Source organism: Oncorhynchus mykiss, chromosome 13, assembly GCF_057628025.1.
Source record: "Oncorhynchus mykiss isolate SJ-2025 chromosome 13, ASM5762802v1, whole genome shotgun sequence".
Taxonomy (NCBI): Eukaryota; Metazoa; Chordata; class Actinopteri; order Salmoniformes; family Salmonidae; genus Oncorhynchus; species Oncorhynchus mykiss.
In genome coordinates, this window is record NC_143034.1 from 72,749,944 (window position 1) to 72,769,379 (window position 19,436).

Genomic DNA, 19,436 nt, shown 5'->3' on the forward strand with positions numbered 1-19,436 from the left:
ATATTTTACTTCAGAAGAGTTACAAGGTGTTTTGAAGGATAATATCCCGTCCTCCCAGGCTGGTAGCCTGGTGTTGAATCAGAGGGCCAAAGTTGTGGAATAATGATGAGGTTTTAATGGGTGCAGGGTTAGTTAGTTTTTCACAGTGTTATGAATTAATAATACAGAATAGTAGGCTGATACACAGCCAATACACTAGGTGGGGACGTGCACCTATAGTCATTGTTTGCGGACCGCCCTAACACTAAAGAAGAAGACCACTTCCTTCTCAACGGCGCTGGTCTGCTCCGTGAAGCGGAAGAATTATAAATCAAATCAAATGTTATTGGTCACATACATATTTTATTGCTGGTGTAGCGAAATGATTGTAATGCACTGACTACTGCGGAGGTTGCATTGTTGTAAATGCTGAATGGACACTGCAGACATCGGTTTGAACATACACCAGGTTTTTCTGGTTCGCTGCACGGATAGCGCTGCTGTAATCAGTCTGGTATTTTATAGGCGTCCATTACTGGGCCTCAGACAATTAAACTATCTGGACTCTCCAAGAGGACGTTGTTTCAAGTAGATCTCGGGTAGAGGTAGACGATAACAGACAACAGGATTATTGGTGAATAGGGTGTTGAACGTTTTATTGACTTTAATATATTTAAATATTATCCAGGATCTTTCTGAAGTAAGGTTAGCCTACATCAGACATTTATTTGTCACAGTTTAAGTCGAATTGTGATATTTTAAAGGACGCCTGATTGCTCTGGTCTAGCTGTTTATCTGAATGCTGTGACAAACAAGGTAACTAGTGTGGGCTAGCTACAGATTAACTGTCACGTTTTTTATTTGAAGAAACGCTGAAGAAAGAATAGCTTCCACGATGGATCGGGTAAGTTTGGTTTAATTTTATTAACAATATTCCTACTGTGGTGTATAACATGTCTAGGTCTAGTCATCATCTTTGATCTTCCATATTCATTCGTTCCATTTGAACAACTGGACAAAATAAACAATGGTGGTAATAAACACGTCATATTTTGTCCTTCAGAAAAGTAGCCTACTAGCCTATCGCACACAGTTTAATACAAGCCAACGAGAAGCTAAAGTCAGAAACCATGGAGAAATAATGAGGCCAAGGTAAAGTTGGTTTTATATTCACACATTCGGACATTCAACAGACATTCGCCAAAAGCCATTTAAAATGGTAAAAATCAATAATTATTTCACCGTTTGTCACATAAACTAGGTATGATTTATTAATTAAATGTCTAGCATAATTTTACAACCTTTGCTTGGAGTAGAAATTCCAGTTTTGATATGATAGAAATGTAAATTTGATAGACTACATGCCCTCTATCAAATCAAAACTGGAATTTTTCCCCAAAACAAAGGTTGTAAAAGTGTGCTAGACATTTATAGAATAAATAATATATAGTTTTATGTTTCTGTGACAGTTAATTAGTTATTGATTTATACCACTTTAAAAATGGCTTTTGACAAACCAACTTTACCTTGGTGAAATAATGAGGCCAAGCCTACACCTTGCAGTAGCGGTGTGTGGGTAAAATGACCAGGGAAGAAATCCAGAAAAATAGCCATATTACATGTTGTGTTAATTGCGTTGTTATAACCTGTTAGTTCATATGCCTTGACTCAGCTGAGACAAGAAGACAGTGGCAGAATACATTCAACCAGACCTTTGTTACATCATAAAACTAGAGAGCAACATCTGTCCTGTTAAGTTCACAAGAAATGTTGCATGTAACAGTTACATGACCTTCAGAATGGTCGAGCAAGTGAATGTTTTCTGAATACTAAACAACTATTGATTTAGAGTTACAGCAAGTCGAAAAGGAAACAGGCGCTGCCTCCACTATTCAAGCTTCATTTCAACATCATCTAATCACTTCTGCTTAGTCTACTACAGTGACAACTAAAATACACCAAAAACCAGGGGCGCAACTTTCACTGGGGATGGAGTGAACATGTCCCCACCACATTCTGTAATTGCATCTTTGTCCCCCCTAGTTTTATCATTGCAATGTAATACTAAATGTGTTAAGGGTGTGCTTTAGGACCATGCGTACACCTCCGAGAGGTCGAGTAGGCTGTTTGGAGTATTTATAGGACTGGATAAAAAAATCAATAATAATAATGCCCCCCCACTTGTAAACCAAACCCTGCCGAAAATGATTTAGTCCGATCAACCTAAATATGATGCGTCTATCCACAGTACTAATTTGTGTGTGTACGTACAGGTAGGAAAAAACCTGTCTCACCCAACTTGTAGAGAAATGCCAATTGCCATCCTCCTCTTTCATGTTCCCTGAACGGTCTCATACAGTACAAGCTTTTAGTTGTTTTATTGTCCTAGGCTACCTGGCTAAGATGCTCTCTCCTTGCCTAGAAAATCTGTAATGAATTATATATATATATATATATATATATATATATATATATATATATATACATTTTTTTTTATTTAAATGACATGTATTAGGGAGGCACGTAGCCTAGTGGTTAGAGCGTTGGGCCGGTAACCGAAAGGTTGCTGGATCGAATCCCCTAGATGACATGGTAAAAATCTGTTGTTCTGCCCCTGATCAAGGCAGTTAACCCACCGTTCCACGGTAGGCTATCATTGTAAATACAAATGTGTTATTAACTTATTAACCAATGTCTACTTTTCACTTAAAATGTTGTTTTTTGTTTTTCATTCTTACTATAAGAATGAATACTAAATTGCATAGTGACTGTAAAATAAGCTACATTAAAGATAGACTCATCAAAACGATGCCACAAGCAGCACCGCAGATATTGCAATGAGCGAGATGCAAGACTTCGCTCTCACACAGTCACTCACAGTATCTGTGCAAAGGGTATGCTTCATGCTCTTCCAGCATGGTAGCCATGGGACCAAAACATTGGAGAAGTTTAGCCTCGCGGTTCAACGTTCTTGGTTATTGCGGAAATAAAATAAAAGGACATTTTATTGGTCCCATACACATGGTTAGCAGATGTTACTAAGAGTGTAGCGAAGTGCTTGTGCTTCAAATTTCGACAATGCAGTAATATCTAACACATTCACAACAACTACCTTATACACAAATGTAAAGGGATGGATAAGAATATGTACATATAAATATATGGATGAGCGATGGCCGTGCGGCATAGGCCAGATGCAGTAGATGGTATAGAATACACTATATTACATATGAGATGAGTAATGAAAGATATGTAAACATTATTAAAACGGCGTTATTTAAAGTGACTAGTTCTGCCTTTATTAAGTCCATGTTATTGACTCACTATGCTGTTTACTTTGTGCATATAGCCTACATCATATCTCTGAAACTACCTTTAAACTCAGAATATGCTATTCTGTTCTTTGGAATGTTTTGTTTACAGATATACAGATATACAGATATGTTAGACCATGTAAAATTACTAAAACTACAAAATGCATCAGTTGTTGGATTCTTCTAAAGTAGGCCTACCTCAAGTCCTGGCAGTGTGTTAACTTAATTTAAACTATTAACACTTAATAAATTACTTACTAAATAAATACCCTGTTCCTTCCCCCACCAGCAGCGTAGCTACCAGTCCCAGGGGACCCCTCAAGGAGGTATACTGACAGTAGGGTACATTGCTTTATAAAATAAGCAACAACCCCCTAGACCAATTCCAGGATTTAATTCAATCATATAAATTTGCTTATAGTGTTAAATAATGCTTATAGTGTTAAATAATGCTTATAGTGTTAAATAATGCTTATAGTGTTAAATAATGCTTAGTGTTAAATAATGCTTATAGTGTTAAATAATGCTTATAGTGTTAAATAATGCTTAGTGTTAAATAATGCTTATAGTGTTAAATAATGCTTATAGTGTTAAATAATGCTTAGTGTTAAATAATGCTTATAGTGTTAAATAATGCTTATAGTGTTAAATAATGCTTAGTGTTAAATAATGCTTATAGTGTTAAATAATGCTTATAGTGTTAAATAATGCTTAGTGTTAAATAATGCTTAGTGTTAAATAATGCTTATAGTGTTAAATAATGCTTATAGTGTTAAATAATGCTTAGTGTTAAATAATGCTTATAGTGTTAAATAATGCTTATAGTGTTAAATAATGCTTAGTGTTAAATAATGCTTTTAGTGTTAAATAATGCTTATAGTGTTAAATAATGCTTATAGTGTTAAATAATGCTTATAGTGTTAAATAATGCTTATAGTGTTAAATAATGCTTAGTGTTAAATAATGCTTATAGTGTTAAATAATGCTTATAGTGTTAAATAATGCTTAGTGTTAAATAATGCTTTTAGTGTTAAATAATGCTTATAGTGTTAAATAATGCTTATAGTGTTAAATAATGCTTATAGTGTTAAATAATGCTTATAGTGTTAAATAATGCTTAGTGTTAAATAATGCTTATAGTGTTAAATAATGCTTAGTGTTAAATAATGCTTATAGTGTTAAATAATGCTTATAGTGTTAAATAATGCTTAGTGTTAAATAATGCTTATAGTGTTAAATAATGCTTAGTGTTAAATAATGCTTAGTGTTAAATAATGCTTATAGTGTTAAATAATGCTTATAGTGTTAAATAATGCTTATAGTGTTAAATAATGCTTATAGTGTTAAATAATGCTTAGTGTTAAATAATGCTTATAGTGTTAAATAATGCTTATAGTGTTAAATAATGCTTATAGTGTTAAATAATGCTTATAGTGTTAAATAATGCTTATAGTGTTAAATAATGCTTATAGTGTTAAATAATGCTTATAGTGTTAAATAATGCTTATAGTGTTAAATAATGCTTATAGTGTTAAATAATGCTTAGTGTTAAATAATGCTTATAGTGTTAAATAATGCTTAGTGTTAAATAATGCTTATAGTGTTAAATAATGCTTATAGTGTTAAATAATGCTTATAGTGTTAAATAATGCTTATAGTGTTAAATAATGCTTAGTGTTAAATAATGCTTATAGTGTTAAATAATGCTTATAGTGTTAAATAATGCTTATAGTGTTAAATAAAGGGATGTTCACATCATTTTTCTTTGTATTTTATTGATCTGCAGGAACAGTTGCACCCATGGCCCTCACGCTAGCGCCGCCTCTGCCTACATAATATGTTAAGGAATCCCTAGTTATCTTTCCTTCCTCCCTAACTGTGCACTTGTTCACTTTCCTTCACTCCCACTAGCCCATGACTAGCCCATGACTAGCCCATGACTAGCCCATGACTAGCCCATGACTAGCCCATGACTAGCCCAATCCAATGGTACATTTTCACAACTCGAAGCACAAAAATATGTTTCAAAACACTTAGGCCATTTTCAATTGATTACTTTTGAAAATATTTCCTGTCATTTGTTAATACATTTTACTATAATTTAATCAAACTGCTAAAAACTGATCTACAAAACCAAAATTATAAAGTGTCAAGTTTACGAACAGTATATATAAAAATGAAATTTGTAATAATGGTGTAGTGTACAATGTACTGCTGAAATACTTGGGTGTTAAATTACAGTTTATTCCACTCATTATCTGAATGTTGTTGATTTTTAGATGAGGATGCTGTTACAGTAACAAGTCACATAGAAAAGTGGATCTTGAGCAATGTTACATGGAGCAGAAATTGCACCAGGCTACACCCATACCTTTTTACTGTAGGTTTCTACTACATGCCACAATACCCCCATAACTGATGGTTTCTTCTATGTATGTGTAACGGATGTGAAACAGCTAGCTTAGTTAGCGGTGATGCGCGCTAAATAGCGTTTCAATCGGTGACGTCACTTGCTCTGAGACCTTGAAGTAGTGGTTCCCCTTGCTCTGCAAGGGCCGCGGCTTTTGTTGAGCGATGGGTAACGATGCTTCGTGGGTGTCAGTTGTTGATGTGTGCAGAGGGTCCCTGGTTCGCGCCCGGGTGTGGTCGAGGGGATGGTCTAAAGTTATACTGTTACATATGTACTGTATAAGAATTCTGAAACAATTCTGATGTTGGAAGGGGTGGGGACATTCAGCCCGTATCTTGAAAGAGGGGGTGGAGCTTCTCATTCCGGTTCTTCTCCTTGTTCAACCATCTCTTAATCTCTCCACTTATGAACCCAGAACTTAAGCGAGCAGTTGACTAATTATGTGACACCTAACCCAGAATTTAACTATGATTAACTCTGGTGAAAGATGTTCAACTCCAATGAATGCTCAATCAAACATTCTGAACATAAGACGGGGCATTCCAAGTGTTATCAGTTTTGACATTTGTAAAAAAAATATATATAAAAACCATTTCCATCGGAAATATTTGGCAAAGTGATTGAAAATGTTGTGGAAAGTAGTGATCAGTGACACACTTCAGGAGAAATGCGATATTACAAGTATGCACCAATCAATCAGAGATTTAGACTAAAGTAATCAAATGTTTGGTTTAATGATATTCTATGTACAATGCTTCCTGTGGTCACCAGGACAGACCTAGTCCATCCCCCTCCAACCTGCCGGAGTCCCCTGGTCACAATTCTCCTGGTAGCGCCTTACTGCTGGATCTGAAGAGGGTGTCTGTGTTGCTGGTCGACTGCAGGAAAACACCAGGAACTGTGAGAGAAGGACACGAGGAGGGAGATGAAGATTTGATTTCATCAAGTAAGAACAATGTGGTGTGTGGATGAGACTACAAATCTGATTCTGCAACTTTTGTTAATTCATTGATAAACAGTAAACACTCAGTGGCCAGTAAATTGTCGATCCAGTTTCATGAATGGAGGGGGTTGTACCTAATAAACTGGCCAATGAGTGTATATTGATAAGGGCAGCAAGTAGGTTAGTGGTTAAGAGCGTTGGGCCACTAATAAAGGTTGCTGGTTCAAATCTCTGAGCCGACAAGGTGAAAAATCTTTCTGTGCCCTTGAGCAAGGTACTTAACCCTAATTGCTCCTGTAAGTTGCACTGGAGAAGAGAGTCTGCTATATAACAAACACATTTTTAAAATTGTAAATATAGTATTTTTTTATGGACCTATATTTCCAAAACATAGTTATTCAATGTCTTTGTTTCACAGGGGACAGCACTAACCATTCTCTCAGTTGGAGGGGCTTGTCATCTGCGGAGCCTCAACAACATTGTGTTGCTGACGAGACAGAGAAGTGTCTCTATAGACCAGAACACCCCAAGAAACACCAGCAGAGATGTATAGGGAAGAAACCTCAACACTGCTGCTCTGACTGTGGGAAGAGTTTTACTAGCAGGAGTGATTTCATTATTCACCAGTGGATTCACACCCGGGAGAAACCGTACTGCTGCTCTCAGTGCGGGAAGAGTTTCACTGCTTCTAACGCCTTCCAATCTCATCTGCAAATTCATGCAGGGGAGAGGCCTTACCCGTGCCTTGATGGTGGAAAGAGCTTCAATCAGTCAAGCAACCTGACTACACACCAGCTAACACAAACTGGAGTGAAGCCTTTTATCTGTGATCAGTGTGGAAAGAGCTTTGCTGTAGCTTCCACCCTGAGTAGACACCAGGTTACACACACTGGAGAGAAGCCTTATAGCTGTGAACAGTGTGGGAAAAGCTTTGCTGTAGTTTCCTCCCTGATTAGACACCATCGAACACACACTGGAGAGAAGCCTTATAGCTGTTATCAGTGTGGAAAGAGCTTTGCTGTATCAGAAAAACTAACTATACACCAGCGAACACACACAGGAGAGAAGCCTTATAGCTGTGATCAGTGTGGGAAGAGCTTTGCTGTAGTTTCCTCCCTGATTAGACACCATCGAACACACACTGGAGAGAAGCCTTATAGCTGTTATCAGTGTGGAAAGAGCTTTGCTCTATCAGAAAAACTAACTATACACCAGCGAACACACACAGGTGAGAAGCCTTATCGCTGTGATCAGTGTGGGAAGAGCTTTGCTGTAGCTTCCACCCTGAATAGACACCAGCTAACACACAGTGGAGAGAAGCCTTATAGCTGTGATCAGTGTGGGAAGAGCTTTGCTGTAGTTTCCTCCCTGATTAGACACCATCAAACACACACTGGAGAGAAAACTTATGTCTGTCTATGTGGGAAGAGCTTTGCTCTAGCTTCCACCCTGACTACACACCAGCGAACACACACTGGAGAGAAGCCCTATAGCTGTTATCAGTGTGGCAAGAGCTTCAGTCAATCAGTACACCTGAATACACACCAGCGAACACACACAGGAGAGAAGCCTTACAGATGTGACCAGTGTGGAAAGAGCTTCAGTCAATCAGTACACCTGAATACACACCAGCGAACACACACCGGAGAGAAGCCTTACAGCTGTGATCATTGTGGAAAGAGCTTCAGTCAATCATTAAACCTGAAAACACACCAGCTAACACACACTGGAGAAAAACATTAGATAGACATACAGTACCAGTCAAAAGTTTGGACACACCTACACATTCCAGGGTTTTTCTTAATTTTTTTTATTTTCTACATTGTAGAATAATAGTGAAAACATAAAAACTATTGACATAACACATATGGAATCATGTAGTAACCAAGAAAAATGTTAAATAATTCAAAATATATTTAAGATTCTTCAAAGTAGCCACCCTTTGCCTTGATGACAGTTTTGCACACTCTTGGCATTCTCTCAACCAGCTTCATGAGGTAGTCACCTGGAATGCATTTCAATTAACAGGTGTGCCTTGTTAGAAGTTCATTTGTGGTATTTCTTTCCTTCTTAATGCCTTTGAGCCAATCAGTTGTGTTGTGACATGGTAGGGGTGGTATACAGAAGTTAGCCCTATTTGGTAAAAGACCAAGTCCATATTAGGGCAAGAACAGCTCAGATAAGCAAAGAGAAACAACAGTACATCATTACTTTAAGACATGGTCAGTCAATATGGAATATTTCAAGAACTTTGAAAGTTCGCTAAAACTTGCGCTTAAATCTGATTGATTTCAACTCGTCTAATGTCCATTGCTCGTGTTTCTTGGCCCAAGCAAGTCTGTTCATCCTATTGGTGTCCTTTATTAGTGGTTTCTTTGCAGCATGTCGACCATGAAGGCCTGATTTCACGCAGTCTCCTCTGAACAGAGAAGGTTAAATTAAAGTTTTAAATAAAAAAATACAAAAACAGTTGATGTTGAGATGTGTCTGTTACTTGAACTATGTGAAGCATTTATTTGGGCAGTCATTTCTGAGCCTGGTAACTCTAATGAGCTTTTACTCTGCAGCAGACGTGAATCTGGGTCTTCCTTTCCTGTGGCGGTCCTCATGAGAGCGCTCATCATAGTGCTTGATGGTTTTTGCGACAGACCGTATACACTTTTCTTATTTGAGCTGTTCTTGCCACCCTATGGACTTGGTATTTTGCCAAATAGGGCTATCTTTTTTTTTTTTTTGAATTTTACCCATTTTTCTCCCCATTTTCGTGGTATCCAATTGTTGTAGTAGCTACTATCTTGTCTCATTGCTACAACTCCCGTACGGGCTCGGGAGAGACGAAGGCTGAATGTCATGCCTCCTCCGATACACAACCCAACCAGCCGTACTGCTTCTTAACACAGCGCGCCTCCAACCCGGAAGCCAGCCGCACCAATGTGTCGGAGGCTACACCAATGTGTCGGAGGCTACACCGTGCACCTGGCAACCTTGGCTAGCGCGCACTGCGCCCGGCCCGCCACAGTAATCGCTGGTGCGCGATGAGACAAGGAGATCCCTCCCTAACCCGGACGACGCTAGGCCAATCGTGCGTCGCCCCACGGACCTCCCGGTCGCGGCCGGTTACGACAGAGCCTGGGCGCGAACCCAGGGACTCTGATGGCACAGCTGGCGCTACAGTACAGCACCCTTAACCACCGCGCCACCCGGGAGGCCAAATAGGGCTATCTTTTGAATACCACCCCTACCTTGTCACAACACAACTGATTGGCTCAAACGCATCCAGGTGACTACCTCATGAACCAAGTTGAGAGAATGCCAAGAATGTGCAAAGCTTTCATCAAGGCAAAGGGTGGCTACTTTGAAGAATCTCAAATATGTTTTGATTTGTTTAACACTTTTTTTTGGTTACTACATGATTCTATATGTGTTATTTCATAGTTTTGAGGTCTTCTTGTTAAGATGGCGCCGAAAAAGATGGCTGACGTTTTACATGCCCGTAACCAATTATGCTATTTTGTTATTTTTTTTTGCATTTGTAACTTATTTTTTAAACTTATTTTGTACATAATGTTACTTCTACCATCTCTTATGACCAAAAAATAACTTCTGGACATCAGAACTGGGATTACCCACCACGAACTGGAAGAAGCTTTTTCCTTTAACAAGTCACACAAGAAAGATATACTGCTCTCCCGGGAACAGGCCCATTTCCCCATCATTTGCGTGAAGAAGAGGCGGAGGAAAAGAGGACGCATAACGGGGTGCCTCTTAAGAATCTGTAGGGAAGCGAGTAAACTTCCACTGCGATCAATTCTATTTGCTGGCATGCAATCGTTGGAAAATAAAATTGATGTCCTACGATTATCCTACCGACAGGACATTAAGAACTGTAATATCTTATGTTTCACCGAGTCGTGGCTGAACGACAACACAGATAATATAGAGCTGGAGGGATTTTCAATGCACCGGCAGATCAGAGAAGCTACGTCTGGTAAGACTAGGGGTGGTGGTGTGTGTTTTTTTGTCAATAACAGCTGGTGCGTGATGTCTAATATTAAAGAAGTTTAGAGTTATTGCTCGCCTGAGGTAGAATACCTTATGATAAGCTGTAGACCACACTATCTACCAAGAGATTTCTCATCTATATTATTCGTAGCCATCTATTTACCACCACAGACCGATGCTGGCACTAAGACCGCAAAAAAACAACTCTATAAGGCCATAAGCAAACAAGAAAATGCTCACCCAGAAACAACGCTCCTAGTGGCCAGGGACTTTAATGTAGGCAAACTTTTACCAGCATGTCACATGTGCAACCAGAGGGAAAAAAACTCTAGAACACCTTTACTTCACACACAGAGGTGCGTACAAAGCTCTCCCCCGCCCTCCATTTGGCAAATCTGACCATAATTATATCCTTCTGATTCCTGCTTACAAGCAAAAACTAAAGCAGGATGTACCAGTGACTAGATCAATACGGAAGTGGTCAGGTGAAGCGGATGCTACGCTACAGGACTGTTTTGTTAGCACAGACTAGAATATGTTCCAGGATTCATCCAATGGCATTGGAGTATACCACCTCCATCAGCTTCATCAATAAGTGCATTGACGACGTCGTTCCCACAGTGACTGTACGTACATATCCCAACCAGAAGCCATGGATTACAGGCAACATCTGAATTGAGCTAAAGGCTAGAGCTGCAGCTTTCAAGGAGCGGGACGCTAATCTGGAAGCCTATAAGAAATCCGGTGATGCCCTCAGACGAACCGTCAAACAAGCAAAGCGTCAATAAAGGATTAAGATTGAATCCTACTACACCTGCTCTGATGCTCGTCGGATGTGGCAGGGCTTAAACTCTTACGGACTACAAATGGAAACCCAGACGTGAGCTGCCCAGTGATGCGGGCCTACCAGATGAGATAAATGCTTTTTATGCTCGCTTCGAGGCAAGTAACACTGAAGCATACATGAGAGCACCAGCTGTTGTGGATGACTATGTGAAAATGCTCTCGGTAGACGATGTCAGCAAGACCTTTAAACAGGTCAACATTCACAAAACCGCGGGGCGAGATGAATTACCAGGACGTGTACTCAAAGCATGCGTGGACCACCTGGCAAGTGTCTTCACTGACATTTTCATCCTCTCCTTGACTGAGTCTGTAATACCTACATGTTTCAAGCAGACCACCATAGTCCCTGTGCCCAAGGAATCAAAGGTAACCTACCTAAATTATTACCACCCCGTAGCACTCACATCGGTAGCCATGAAGTGCTTTGAAAGGCTGGTCATGGCTCACATCAACAGCATCCTCCTGGATACCCTAGATCCACTCCAATTCGCATATCGTCCCAACAGATCCACAGATGATGCAATCTCAATCGTACTCCACACTGCCTTTTCCCACCTGGACAAAAGGAACACCGATGTGAGAATGCTGTTCATTGACTACAGCTCAGAGTTCAACACCATAGTGCCCATGAAGCTTGTCACTAAGCTAAGGACCCTGGGACTAAACGCCTCCCTCTGCAACTGGATCCTGGACTTCCTGATGTGCTAACCCCAGGTGGTAAGGGTAGGCAACAACACGTCCGCCACGCTGATCCTCAACACGGGGCCCTCAGGGGTGTGTACTTAGTCCCCTCCTGTACTCCCTGTTCTTCCACGACTGCGCGGCCAAACATGACTCCAACTCCATCATTAAGTTTGCTGACGACACAACAGTGGTAGTCCTGATCAACAAGGAGACAAACTATAGGGAGGAGGTCAAAGAACTGGCAGTGTGGTGCCAGGACAGCAACTTCTCCCACAATGTGAGCAAGACAAAGTAGCTGATCATGGACTACAGGAAAAGGAGGGCCGAACAGGCCCCCATTAACATCAACGGGGCTGTAGTGGAGCGGGTTAAGAGTTTCAAGTACCTTGGTGTCCACATCACCAAAGCTCTATCATGGTCCAAACACACCAAGTTGTGATGAGGGCACAACAAATCCTATTCCCCCTCAGGAGACTGAAAAGATTTGGCATGGGTCCTCAGATCCTCAAAAGGTTCTACAGCTGCACCATCGAGAGCATCCTGAACTGTTGCATCACCGCCTGGTATGGCAACTGCTCGGCATTTCTGACCGTAAGGCGCTACAGAGGGTAGTGCGTACGGCCCAGTACATCAACGGGGCCAAGCTTCCTGCCATCCAGAACCTATATAATAGGTGGTGTCAGAGGATAGCCCATAAAATTGTCAAACTCCAGCCACCCAAGTCATAGACTATTTTCTCTGCTACCGCACGGCAAACAGTACCGGAGCGCCAAGTCTAAGACCAAAAGGCTCCTTAACAGCTTCTACCCCCAAGCCGTAAGGCTGCTGAACAATTAATCAAATGGCCACCCATCTATTACATTGACCCCCCCCCCCCCCTCCATTTGTTTTGTACACTGCTGCTACTTGCTGTTTATTATCTATGTATAGTCACTTCACCCCGACCTACATGTACAAATTACCTCTAACCTGCACCCCTGCACGCTGACTCGGTACCGGTACCCCCTGTATATAGCCCCCACACTGACTCGGTACTGGTACCCCCTTTATATAGCCTCCACACTGACTCGGTACCGGTACCCCCTGTATATAGCCCCCACACTGACTCGGTACCGGTACCCCCTGTATATAACCTCCACACTGACTCGGTACCGGTACCCCTGTATATAACCTCCACACTGACTCGGTACCGGTACCCCCTGTATATAACCTCCACACTGACTCAGTACCAGTACCCCCTGTATATAGCCTCCACACTGACTCGGTACCGGTACCCCCTGTATATAACCTCCACACTGACTCGGTACCGGTACCCCCTGTATATAACCTCCACATTGACTCGGTACCGGTACCCCCTGTATATAACCTCCACACTGACTCGGTACCGGTACCCCCTGTATATAGCCTCCACACTGACTCGGTACCGGTACCCCCTGTATATAACCTCCACACTGACTCGGTACCGGTACCCCCTGTATATAACCTCCACACTGACTTGGTACCGGTACCCCCTGTATATAACCTCCACACTGACTCGGTACCGGTACCCCCTGTATATAACCTCCACACTGACTCGGTACCGGTACCCCCTGTATATAACCTCCACACTGACTCGGTACCGGTACCCCCTGTATATAACCTCCACACTGACTCGGTACCGGTACCCCCTGTATATAACCTCCACACTGACTCGGTACCGGTACCCCCTGTATATAACCTCCACACTGACTCGGTACCGGTGCCCCCTGTATATAACCTCCACACTGACTCGGTACCGGTACCCCCTGTATATAACCTCCACACTGACTCGGTACCGGTACCCCCTGTATATAACCTCCACACTGACTCGGTACCGGTACCCCCTGTATATAACCTCCACACTGACTCGGTATCGGTACCCCCTGTATATAACCTCCACACTGACTCGGTACCGGTACACCCCTGTATATAGCCCCCACACTGACTCGGTACCGGTACCCCCTGTATATAACCTCCACACTGACTCGGTACCGGTACCCCCTGTATATAGCCCCCACACTGACTCGGTACCGGTACCCCCTGTATATAGCCCCCACACTGACTCGGTACCGGTACCCCCTGTATATAGCCCCCACACTGACTCGGTACTGGTACCCCCTGTATATAGCCCCCACACTGACTCGGTACCGGTACCCCCTGTATATAACCTCCACACTGACTCGGTACCGGTACCCCTGTATATAACCTCCACACTGACTCGGTACCGGTACCCCCTGTATATAGCCCCCACACTGACTCGGTACCGGTACCCCCTGTATATAGCCCCCACACTGACTCGGTACTGGTACCCCCTGTATATAGCCCCCACACTGACTCGGTACCGGTACCCCCTGTATATAGCCCCCACACTGACTCGGTACCGGTACCCCCTGTATATAGCCCCCACACTGACTCGGTACTGGTACCCCCTGTATATAGCCTCCACACTGACTCGGTACCGGTACACCCCTGTATATAGCCCCCACACTGACTCGGTACCGGTACCCCCTGTATATAACCTCCACACTGACTCGGTACTGGTACCCCCTGTATATAGCCTCCACACTGACTCGGTACCGGTACCCCCTGTATATAGCCCCCACACTGACTCTGTACCGGTACCCCCTGTATATAGCCCCCACACTGACTCGGTACTGGTACCCCCTGTATATAGCCCCCACACTGACTCGGTACTGGTACCCCCTGTATATAGCCCCCACACTGACTCGGTACTGGTACACCCCTGTATATAACCTCCACACTGACTCTGTACCGGTACACCCCTGTATATAACCTCCACACTGACTCGGTACCGGTACCCCCTGTATATAACCTCCACACTGACTCTGTACCGGTACACCCCTGTATATAACCTCCACACTGACTCGGTACCGGTACCCCCTGTATATAGCCTCCACACTGACTCGGTACTGGTACCCCCTGTATATAGCCCCCACACTGACTCGGTACCGGTACCCCCTGTATATAGCCCCCACACTGACTCGGTACCAGTACCCCCTGTATATAACCTCCACACTGACTCTGTACCGGTACACCCCTGTATATAACCTCCACACTGACTCGGTACCGGTACCCCCTGTATATAGCCTCCACACTGACTCGGTACTGGTACCCCCTGTATATAGCCCCCACACTGACTCGGTACCGGTACCCCCTGTATATAACCTCCACACTGACTCGGTACTGGTACCCCCTGTATATAGCCTCCACACTGACTCTGTACCTGTACCCCCTGTATATAACCCCCACACTGACTCGGTACCGGTACCCCCTGTATATAACCTCCACACTGACTCGGTACTGGTACCCCCTGTATATAGCCTCCACACTGACTCTGTACCTGTACCCCCTGTATATAACCCCCACACTGACTCGGTACCGGTACCCCCTGTATATAGCCCCCACACTGACTCGGTACTGGTACCCCCTGTATATAGCCTCCACACTGACTCGGTACTGGTACCCCCTGTATATAGCCCCCACACTGACTCGGTACCGGTACCCCCTGTATATAGCCTCCACACTGACTCGGTACTGGTACACCCCTGTAGCCTTGTTACTGTTATGTTGTTGTGTTACTTTTTATTAATGTTTACTTTAGTTCATCTTCTTGAACTGCACTGTTGGTTAAGGGCTTGTAAGTAAGCATTTGATGGCCAGGTCTGCACTTGTTTTCGGCGCATGTGACAAATTAAGTTTGATTTGATTCTTTATTATTCTACAATGTAGAAAATCGTTTAAAACAACAACCTTGAATGGGTAGGTGTGTCCAAACTTTTGACTGGTACTGTACGTGGGAAGAGCTTCGTTCATTTAGGGCCAATGAGAAAACACAAGCATGACATATTTCATCTCCCTCCTATCCCGGACCGTTCCAGATCCCTAAATAATGGATCAATAGAAAACATCTAGTGAAAAAGTCATATCCATCTCCCATTCTTAAACAGTTGACCCAGTCTGATCACCATGGTAACCTCTGTGGAGCATAATATGCAGCTCTGATCTAGAATCAGGTCTCCCCTGTGTCTATGTAATATCACACATTTGTGATTTGAGTGGATAAATGTTATCATAGAAGATGTCACAGTGAACCTGTGTGTGGGGGGATAATCTTCTTTCATATACTCATGATACTATTGTCATTAAATCTCACGCGGAATAAGGTTTCAACAATAGGTATATATTCATGTATTCAATTGATCAATAAATTCAATCCATTGTATTCTAAACATGAATATATCACTTCAATGTTATATTTTTATTATAATAATAAACAAATCTAAATTGACTTATGTTCCTAAAACTAATCAATATTATTTTGGATAATAATATCCATGAGGCCCAGGCATGAACTCTGTATGCTGTGTCTTGTAACAACGGTTAATGTAATAACTTTTCGATTTACAATGTAATAAAACTGGTAAATGTAATGTCTTGTTGGTTAATATGATAAAATGTGGAATTGTTATAGTATAACTTTTTCCATTTAATGTAATAAGTTACATTATCAGTCCGGTGAGTAACAACTTTTGTGATGAATAATGTAATAACTTCAACCGATCATGTAAAAACACCGAAATCAATGTTTTAATGTGTTACTTTACTAATGTTAATGCACATACCACCCTCCACCAAACACAAATCTAGCACAGCGGTAATCAGTCCGGTATTTACGAGGCTAACCTTACTGGGCCTCAGCCAATAAAAATATCTGGACTCTTGAAGAGAACCTTGTAAAGTGAAGTTAGGATATATACAGTTGAAGTCGGAAGGTTACATACACTTTGGTTGGAGTCATTAAAACTTGTTTTTCAACCACTCCACACATTTGTTGTTAACAAAGTATAGTTTTGGCAAGTCAGTTAGGACATCTACTTTGTGCATGACACAAGTAATTTTTCCAACAATTGTTTACAGACAGATTAATTCACTGTATCACAATTCTAGTAGGTCAGACGTTTACATAGTACGCAAGTATAAACACCATGGGACCACGCAGCCTTCATACCGCTCAGGAAGGAGACGCGTTCTGTCTCCTAGAGATGAACGTACTTTGGTGCGGAAAGTGCAAATGAATCCTAGAACAACAGCAAAGGACCTCGTGAAGATGCTGGAGGAAACAGGTACAAGAGTATCTATATCCACAGTAAAAAGAGTCCTATATCGACATAACCTGAAAGGCCGCTCAGCAAGGAAGAAGCCACTGCTACAAAACTGCCAAAAAAAAAGCCAGACTATGGTTTGCAACTGCACATGAGGACAAATATTGTACTTTTTTGGAGAAATGTCCTCTGGTCTGATGAAACAAAAATAGAACTGTTTGGCCATACTGACAATCGTTATGTATGGAGGAAAAAGGGGAGGCTTGCAAGCCGAAAAACACCATCCCAACCGTGAAGCACCGGGGGTGGCAGCATCATGTTGTGGGGGTGCTTTGCTGCAGGAGGGACTGGTGCACTTCACAAAATAGTTGGCATCATGAGGATAGAAAATTACGTGGATATATTGAAGCAGCATCTCAAGATATCAGTTAAAGCTTGGTCGCAAATGGGTCTTCCAAATAGACAATGACCCCAAGCAAACTTCCAAAGTTGTGGCAAAATGGTTTAAGGATAACAAAATTAAGGTATTGGAGTGGCCATCACAAAGCCCTGACCTCAATCCTATAGAAAATTTGTGGGCAGAACTGAAAAAACGTGTGCGAACAAGGAGGCCTACAAACCTGACTCAGTTACACCAGCTCTGTCAGGTGAAATGGGACAAAATTCACACAAGTTATTGTGGGAAGCTTGTGGAAGGCTACCCGAAACGTTTGACCCACGTTAAACAAATTAAAGGCAATGCTAACAAATACTAATTGAGTGTATGTAAACTTCTGACCCACTGGGAATGTGATGAAATAATTAAAAGCTGATAAATCATTCGCTCTACTTTTATTCTGAAATTTCACATTCTTAAATAAAGTGGTGATCCCAACTGACCTAAAACAGGGAATTTTTACTAGGATTAAATGTCAGGAATTGTGAAAGACTGAGTTCAAATGTATTTGGATAAGGTGGATGTAAACTTCCGACTTCAACTGTTTCAAAACAATCCAGATGTCTTTGTTCCAGTGTTTTTTCAAGTTCTAATGTAAAAAACAATATCAGAACTATTTTCTTTTAGACAGATGTTATTGTGATGACTCTGAATATCACACATGGACATTTCCTATGGGCGGATATGGAATCATTCAATATCCTGTGATAGGCCTATGTGGACATCTTATTTTCTCAATATGACGACAAATACTGACAGTAGGCCTACATTGTATATTTTAAGCTCTAGACTGAGGTCCACATCAGGGTCTTGATATGCTAAATAAGGACAATTTCTGATGCTTATTTGCGCGGAGGATATGCTCAATAATTTTACTAATATGAACTCCATATCATTGCCACTAGCTATCATTGTTGTGTTACTTCCGCATAAAGACGCGCGCAAACACAAGCTAAAAGCACCGTAACTGGTAGCCTAGCAACAAAAATCACCTATTTTCAATGGTCGTGTTCTTTATTTGGGCGCAACAAAGTAGTGTATAAACGCTGTGTGGTCGAACTGACATCTGGAGAAACAATTTGAGGTGTTCAAAGAAGTTAACCGGTGCCTTCAAAGCCTCAATGGCCAATATATAGCATCAGCAATCCAGGGTTTATATACATAATTGGTGAAGGCGATTCCTAATTATTTCTCCCTGGTTCTGACTTGACCTGCCGGTTGAGCATTGCCTTGTTTCATCAATCTGTGTGCGATGAGCTAGTAGGCTACTTGGCTGAAATTACCACCATGGTTTCTTTTCTCCTGCTGTTCAAATCGAACTCATGGATGTGGAAGATCACACGTGAAAACTGGACCTAGACATTTAAAACACCACAATAGGGATACTATTAATAAAAGTCAACCAAATGTACACAATCCACCGTGGAAGCTGACGTTACTGTATTCTTTCTAAAAAATAAGAAAAAACGACACTAAATGTGTATGCTACAGTTACTTTCTTAGTCACAGCGTTCAGATAAAGAAAAGCTCGACCACAACTTTATAAATATCAAAACTACATTGAAGTTGTGACAAATAAACGTCTCATTTAGACTAATCTTACATTAGAAACATCCTGGGAAAGGATGTGGAAATGTGTTTGGTTTGAAAACTAGATAGAGGATGGTAACAAAGTACTTCC

General features: G+C 41.7%; 2 protein-coding genes and 1 long non-coding RNA gene across 4 annotated transcripts in view; 2 read left to right on the forward strand and 1 right to left on the reverse strand.

Moving 5' to 3' along the window:
- Positions 1–19,436, forward strand: part of LOC110513420 (uncharacterized) — a 199,117-nt gene that overhangs the window by 12,653 nt on the left and 167,028 nt on the right. The window lies entirely within an intron of this gene.
- LOC110516947 (uncharacterized) lies at positions 248–9,115 on the forward strand. Of its 2 annotated transcripts, XM_090197547.1 has the most exons (3): positions 248–883; positions 6,475–6,649; positions 7,065–9,115. In XM_090197547.1, the coding sequence occupies exons 1-3, from the start codon at positions 875–877 to the stop codon at positions 8,387–8,389; spliced, it is 1,509 nt and encodes a 502-aa protein (XP_090053673.1). In that variant the 5' UTR covers positions 248–874; the 3' UTR covers positions 8,390–9,115. The 2 variants fall into 2 exon arrangements, with proteins under 2 accessions (XP_090053673.1, XP_090053672.1); XM_090197546.1 differs by lacking the exon at positions 248–883 and having other exon boundaries at positions 6,448–6,649.
- LOC149979005 (uncharacterized) lies at positions 6,419–19,110 on the reverse strand. The gene is made up of 2 exons (XR_016486101.1): positions 19,039–19,110; positions 6,419–6,601 (listed from the first exon to the last, which is right to left on the reverse strand). It is a non-coding gene; the product is annotated as an uncharacterized LOC149979005 (long non-coding RNA).